Raw genomic sequence first — 7,985 nt, forward strand, 5'->3', positions numbered from 1 at the left:
CGACTAACTAAACACGACAAGAGATGAAAAAGGTATCAACAACCCATTTAGATTCTATTACGAGCTGGCATTTTATGTTCAACACTTTGTTTAACTTCAGGTTAGAGTTCGTCATATCCCTTCTTGTCGCTTGTTTTTGTAAGAAACTTGCACCAAGTTAAAGAGAGTGAATCTGTTTGGAATATTATTCACAGGATTAATATTTAAATTCTGTTCCATAGAAGTACATAATTTATTCATTTCGGGCAATACGAATACACATTTTTATATTAAAATTGTGTGACATATGCATGTGATGTTACCGATGTGTCCAAAGGAGATGTGCGCGTCCAGGCGGAGGATGCATGACCATTTCGGGAGCTTCCTTGGTATAAAAGGAGAAAGTGAGAAGAAGAATATGATGTGTGTTTCTTTGTTTGAGTTCTTCATATTCTTACATTATTCTTTCTTTCTCTATACTTTCAATTTTTTTGCAAAAATGTGCACCACAATTAGTATATCTTCTTCTAAATTTACATGTATAAGACCATGTATATTTGATGATATAATTCCTGCTCGTTCTAAATTTAAGTACCAAAAAAAGCAGAAGATGCTGATACCTGCTGCTGTCCCATTTAAACATTGCACGGAACTATCAAAAAATGGCATCTCATTTACTGATTTACGGCTAGATGAGATCGTTGATAGACAATCTCGGCAAGCTAACAACTATTTGTGATCAACATCATCATCATTATCATCAGACAAGGGTTCCATTTCAAATTATAATAGCAACCAGAAAATCGTGTTTAATCCAAGATTTCTTGACGAGGCTTATGAACGTTGCAGAAATATCTGTGCAGCATATGCAAAGACCTTTTATCTTGGTATGCCAATTGCCAAGTTACTGAATAATTTTATTAGTAGAAAATATGGTTGGAATAGGCTCTACAATATCACAAGATCATGAGAATATCAGCGCGCTTGCTTAATTTGGGGTATCGAAACCTTTGAAATCAATCTTCAATAGCCTTGTCTAAAAATCATTCACCATTTCAGGGACTTTATTGATGACTGAAGAACGCCAGAAAGCTATCTGGTCCATTTATGGTAACTGATGCATGATCTCCTTGTTGGCACTTTTCTTGCCTTGGCATAATGCATTTTAAACAGATCTAACCGTTTTAAGTTTCAAGCAGTTTGGTGTAGGAGGACAGATGAGTTAGTCGATGGGCCCAACGCACCCGATATGAGCGACGCTGTTCTGGATCGATGGGAAGAAAGACTGGAAAATATCTTTAGTGGTTGTCCTTACGATATGCTTGATTCTGCACTCACAGATACCGTCAGGAAATTCTCTATTGACATCAAGGTACTACATAAGTAGTTAATAAGCTACATTCTACGCAGGAATACGGAGCATGGAGCAATGAAGAACTAGCTACAAAGTTCATTAAACAGAAGATCTTACTTTAGAAAATGATGGGATTTGTTTTCATGTTGTAGCCTTTCAAGGATATGATTCAAGGAATGAGAATGGATACCCGCAAATGTCGTTACCATACTTTTGAAGAGCTTTATCTCTATTGCTACTATGTTGCTGGCACTGTTGGCCTAATGAGTGTTCCAGTGATGGGAGTTGTATCTGAATCTCTGTCTACGATCCACAATATCTATGAAGCTGCTCTCAACTTGGGTATTGGTAACCAACTCACTAATATTCTTAGAGATGTGGGAGAAGAGTAAGTACAGTAATCAACTACAAACTCAATTTTATGAAATTCTGTCAGGTTTTAATTTGGGTGCGTATGTATGCTTAAGCGACTCACTTCAGTGCTTTGGAAGGAAGAGTGTATCTTCCACAAGATGAGCTTGCGCAATTTGGGTTACGAGATGAAGATGTTTACTCAAGAACAGTGTCTGACAAATGCAGAGAATTCATGAAACATCAGATCACAAGGGCCAGGTTCTTTTTCAGCAAAGCAGAAGAAGGAGCTTCTCAACTCGATGAAGCTAGTCGTTGGCCGGTAAGTACCCTCAAAACTATAGCCAATTTTATGACTGTAGTGATTCTTAAATGAATAAAGTTTTGTCACTGATTAAATTTATAGCTTTTAATGGTGTAATTTGCAGGTTTGGACTTCTTTGTTGTTGTACCAGGAGATCTTGGATCCCATTGAAGATAATAACTATGACAATTTGACAAAACGTGCTTATGTTGGCAGGACAAAGAAGTTTCTTATGTTGCCTTCAGCATATAGTAGAGCTGCATCAGAGCCAAAAATTACTTGATTCTCCGCTTAGATCAGGCCAGCTAGCTAAATTAATTTGCAAGTGAACAACTTCAGTTATTGGTTGGTGGATCAGCAATTTACACTCTCCTTACTGTAACAACAGTTCTCCTGGATTTGTAATAATCATGCATTTGTTTTCCACAAGATACTCTCTTTTGCTTTTCATCTAACCTGAAATTTTAGTATCCGTGACTTATGTTCGAAGAAGAAACTCGACTGAATGTGAGCTTTCCTTGAGGTCACCCTAGGCACTGGTCGAGCCTTGTATCAAATCAAAGCCTAAGGTCATGGGTCTGGGACAAAAGTCATGCACAGACTATGTTAAATCCTCTCAAGCCAGTCAAGGTTTTTAGTCAAAAAAAACAAGTAGTTTTAACTTCAATATAGTTTCAAGAACTCAGCAGTATACTTCGAACTTAACCTCAAACTGCTTGCTTCAGTTTTAAATGGCATATTAGATGAAACAGGTAGACAAACTGCTATATTTATTCTTCTGGAAATTCTCACCAATACAAATTTTCATCCAACTGTTTTTCTCTACACCACCATGCATAATAAACTCCGATGAGGATTTATTCTGATAACATAGGATCTTGGTAGGATTTTTATAAACTAGTCTTGGGGTTTAGTTTTAAAGGTTAAACATGACCTTAATAGCAGTACTACCACGAGCGCTAGTTTCAAATGCTTCCACAACTTCTTCCTGAGAAAACCCAAATCTGTGTGTTATAAGCGGCTTCACGTCGATCTTTCCACTTTGTATAAACTCCAGACAAAGTGGCCACGTATTCTTATACCGGAAAATGCCTACCACGTCAACTTCTCTGCAAATTCAAACAATGATATGCAATGACACTATTAGAGTAGAAGAAACAAATAAACAGGACAGTGTTGTTTATTTCGCTCAATATAGTTTTGGCAAGGGAGTAGTTTCACACTAGTGAAGACTCTATTGGAAGGAGTCTGGGGTATGCAGTTCTGGCTAAAGCCTTTCCTAATGTAAGAACATAAGAGGGCCTATGGGATTGTGTGGTTGGAACTTGAGATAACTGTTCACATAACAAGATTCAATGATAAGCACTTCAGAAAACTACCAAGTCCCGTTTCAAAGCTGACCAAAGGAAAAATTGAGCTGTTCACGTCCACGTGAAGGTTGTGAGTTGAAACTTGAAACCATCTGTAAATAGCATGAACTATCAGCTAGTTTTCTAAATGGACAGAACAAACTATACCCATGTGGAGGCTGAGAGTTTGAGGATACAGTGTATCACTGCAGGAAGTCCGTCACTAACTCGCTATCCTGTCTATTCCTAGTTAGTCCAGAATACTCAATACTGATAGATGTCTTTTTACAATTGGAGGTTTTAGAGTATGTGGTTGGCAAAACATACCTTGCAGCAGCTGGAGTAAGTGGGACAGTCATCTCGTTATGGCCCATTCCCACAAGACAAACTTTACCACCTGGTTGTGTAGCATTTAGGGCCGTCCTTACAGTTTTTTCAAAGCCTGCACAATCGAAGGTCACATCCACTCCAACCCCCATTGTTTTTTGAATCTGAACCACTTCGTTATCCACACGCTGTAGAGAAGTACCCAATTAAGGTAAGCAAGGAAAGATTTATCCAAACAGAGTTATTTCGAACTTTTGGAGATCACAGAGAACAATTTTCTATTTATTATAAATCTAGTCCTATTGGTGGATGACGAAGACACTAGTCCATAAGGTGTCTCAGAGCCCAGTTTCGGTTTACAAGACGGTTAGACGACACGGTTTAGCGATTAAGAGAAGATTTACTTCTCTGTTCTCTGTCGATGTTTTTCGTGAAAGATGTCTAAAGACGAGTAGTAAACAATTTGATGAGATGGTACTTGGATGTTACAAAAGATAGGATATTGTACAAAATGACTAAAATATAGTGCACCTGAATATTTGTTGAAACTTTGACAATGTCATCTGCACCGAGTTTCTTTGCAACAGATAAACGATGATCATCCACATCCACAATAACAATTTTTGGGGCTCCAAAAGCTCGAGCTGCCAGAAGAGTGACAAGTCCTATAGGGCCTGCTCCCATTATCAACACGTTTGTTTCTGGACCAATGTTTGCACGACGACAAGCATGGACACCAACACTCAGAGGCTCACACATTGCTCCTTCCTCTAAGCTCACATTGTCAGGCAGCTTAAAGCATAAATCCGCAGGATGCACCACCTGTTACAAGAAATAACGCATTTTCAAACTACTTTCTGTTTGGATGAATACAAACTGAGTAGACGTCAAAGTTTTCCCAACCATCGTCATGAGACAAAAACTTTTGTTTTTAAGCAGCAAGACATCTCTTGCTTGCATACATCAAAGTATATCCAACCAACAATTCTCCACGAAAAGATACAATTGATGTTATGCCCCAGTATGTACATTTTGTTCTGTGAAGTATTAAGCATAGAGAAGGGATGCAAAACTTAAGAATTATAGAGACGGAATATAACACTTAGGGAATCTAAGAATGGTTCCAAGTTGCTACGTTTTTTAATATTATCATACACCCTGTGTTTTTTTTAATTTTACAGGTGAAGACATGATAAGAAGCCTTAAACTGAGTACACAAAGAATAGATATGGTGTATTTGTGTCTCAATTAGCCATTCACTTACTACGAGCCGCAATTCCTAACAACTGAGAGAGCATAGACCCTATAATCCCAACTATAAAAACCATCTATTTGAGTACCGGTAATGCATCAACAACTGAAAAACAACACAGTTAAAGAATGAACTGAAACTGAGTACTTCTTATCTATCCAACAAAGAGTAAACGAAATAAACCAATCAGCTAGGCAGATAACAGACTATCATTGTAATAACCATATATATTCAGATCAGAAAAATGCAAGGATGCAGAACCTGATTTGCAAGAGAGCCATGAACTGGTGGTGTTGCGAAAAACTTCATATCGGGACATAGATTATATCGACCATCTTTACAAAGATTACATCTCCAGCAGCTAATTCCAGGTTCTAGCGCTACTCGATCACCGGGTATTAGAGATTTCACTTCCTTTCCAACTTCTTCTATGATCCCAGCACACTCATGTCCAATCACCATTGGTTCTTTCACAATAAAGTCAGCACATCTCATGGTCTGGTACCAAAATTACCATCTCAATGTTTAGAGACCAATTTCGGACTAAAACAGGAAATAAAAAACTCAAAACATTTTATCGAAAATCTAACACATAATTTAGCACATCCAGTGGTTTCAAAATATCATCAATCAGAAATGGTTGAACTGCAAGAAACAATCTGATTTTTTTTTTTTTTGTTGAGCGAATCTAATGGTCCATACAAATGTCAGTTTCATTAAATGAACTTTAAAGGAGCCGTATTGAATTATATAAATAGAAAGGAAAAAACCTAAAATCAGTGGAGAGGAATGAGAAGAAGATTGCCTTGAGGTAGTGAACATCACTTCCACAGATACCCACAGCTTTCATTCTAACCCTAACATCATGGGGACCTGCAAAAAATTCAAGAAACACACTAGTATAAATTTATATGTTCACTCCCAGTTAGACTACTAAAACTACAAATCTATAATGAATCAACTAAATCAGCAGAAATAAGTCCAAACTTCACAGGAAAAAGCAATTTTAATTTCTAAGTAGTGGCAAAGAGTGTAGTACCAAGAGGAGGAAGCTTGAATGGTTGGATTTGAAGATTATCCACACCAAGAAGCCATGCTGCCATGTTTTCTTCACCATCACCACCACCACCACCATGAGACATCCCTCCTTTACCCATCTCTCTCTTTACTGGATGTATGTGTTCTAGCTTCCTCTGTATTTAAGAATCAGGAAACAACAAAGTTGATTGCGTGGAATCTACTCAATTGGTGATCTACATGCACTAACCCCCACAAATAAAAATAAAAAATCTAAGGGCATCAATCAAATATTGTAACATCAAAAAAGAAATTCCTTGATCTTGAACCGACACAGTGACCACTGACACACTTTATGAAGAACACTAATATAAAATGTCATTGTGTTTATCCACTATAAACTTGGCCATGTGATGACGCATTAGCCACCTAATTTTCTTTTTTAGGTTGTTCTAAGTTCTAACGCAAGAAAATTTATTTGTGGGGATTAGTGTTTGGCTTTGTCATTCTTTCTTATTCTATTAACCTTGGGTTTGATAAAAAAAAAAAAAAAAAAAAAAAAGAAAAAAAGAAAAAAAGGTGTACCAAACCGAAGGTCACCTAAATAAAGATGAATAAAGATAGCCTGGTTAAATTGGAGTCTATGTCATTTAATTGGGATCTATGAATTTTTTCATCTACCCTATAAAAAATGATATGGGGTGTCTAAGTTTGATGACCTTCTATGAAATTTTAATACTACCAATTTATCCTCATTTAATCCTAATAACAAAAGAAAATATTAAATCAAATCAAATCGCTTTCATTTCCATTTCCATTTCCATCAAAATTAAGAATTTAAAATCAAAAACATTGTTGATAATCACCAAATTCACTAAAATATGTAATTTTTCGTTTTATCTCGAATCAAGTACTTTTCTAATAACCCAATCCTCTAGAGTAGGTTTCAATAACATGTAATCACTCAAACAATCCAATTTTTTTAAACCAAAGTTTTTTGGGTTTATAACAATCGGTCTACGTCAATGCATTTGTAAACCGATTTCATTTAAAAACGGTTGTTGTTTTGCCCACAAAGACCGATTGTCCTGGATGGAATTCTGGTCGGAGGAAATTGAACCAGAATCGGTCTATGTTAATGCCCACATAACCCGATTTTGACATGGAAAAGATAATTGTTTTCTTGTGTTTTTTTCTTTTTGTTAAAATCGGTTTACATGATACATATATAAAAACCGATTCCTAAAAAGAAAAGTTCTGTAACTTTAAGAATAGGATTACATGTATATATATGTAATCCGATTGTTATGAAGAAAATTTCTGTAACTTTAAGAATCGGTATACATGTGCATTACAAAAGCCCGATTTTAGAAATCGGTTTATGTGGGTATTGATCAAACTCCGATTCTGGGTTTGCATCATAACTTACAGAAAACCCAACCCAAAATCGGTTTACAAATGAACTAACATAAACCGATTCTGGATCGAGTTTTTTGAAAAAAAATTAAAATTTTTACAAGTGGTGATTCATAATTAATCTAAGAATTAACTTGATTAAACACTTTTTAATTTTTCGAATTAGCACTAATTGAACAAGGGCATATGAGGCATTAATAAAAATAGTGGATAAAGGGTTTCCATGAATTACTTCTTAATGACCCTATTTTGTCATGTAACAATAGGCCCCAATTAAATGGCATAGGTCCCAATTTAGCCAGGTAAAGATAGTATTTGGCAACACGGTCAAGTAAATGATTTTTTCTGCAAGAATATCCTTATAGATAAAAAAAATATATATATATAATGGGGATGGATGTAAATTCTATTCTTTAGGAGTATAATTGTCAAATTCACTTAAATATGATATATTTTATTACAAACTAATTTTTCACCCGTGTGATGCACGAGTTTTCTCGCTTATGAAATTTTGTATCCTTGTTTTAAAATTAATTTGATTAAAAATTCAAAAATATGATTAAAAAAACTAAAATACGATAAAGTTCATAAGATATAAAATACACAATCATTCTAACAAAAACAAATGTGTTTTTG

At 35.7% G+C, this 7,985-nt stretch overlaps 1 protein-coding gene and 1 pseudogene across 2 annotated transcripts; one reads left to right on the forward strand and one right to left on the reverse strand.

The window, feature by feature from the left end:
* Positions 1–80: 80 nt before the first annotated feature.
* On the forward strand, positions 81–2,642 carry LOC113302347 (annotated as a pseudogene).
* Positions 2,643–2,689: 47 nt separating this feature from the next.
* On the reverse strand, positions 2,690–6,299 carry LOC113302348 (sorbitol dehydrogenase-like). 2 transcript variants are annotated; one of them, XM_026551260.1, is made up of 6 exons: positions 5,956–6,292; positions 5,722–5,789; positions 5,178–5,414; positions 4,196–4,486; positions 3,665–3,852; positions 2,690–3,097 (listed from the first exon to the last, which is right to left on the reverse strand). In XM_026551260.1, exons 1-6 carry the CDS (start codon positions 6,071–6,073, stop codon positions 2,905–2,907), a joined length of 1,095 nt encoding a protein of 364 aa, XP_026407045.1. In that variant the 5' UTR covers positions 6,074–6,292; the 3' UTR covers positions 2,690–2,904. The 2 variants fall into 2 exon arrangements, with proteins under 2 accessions (XP_026407045.1, XP_026407046.1); XM_026551261.1 differs by lacking the exon at positions 2,690–3,097 and adding an exon at positions 3,312–3,450 and having other exon boundaries at positions 5,956–6,299.
* Between the last annotated feature and the right edge of the window lie 1,686 nt (positions 6,300–7,985).

The sequence above is a fragment of the Papaver somniferum genome, chromosome 8, assembly GCF_003573695.1.
Source record: "Papaver somniferum cultivar HN1 chromosome 8, ASM357369v1, whole genome shotgun sequence".
Classification (NCBI taxonomy): Eukaryota; Viridiplantae; Streptophyta; class Magnoliopsida; order Ranunculales; family Papaveraceae; genus Papaver; species Papaver somniferum.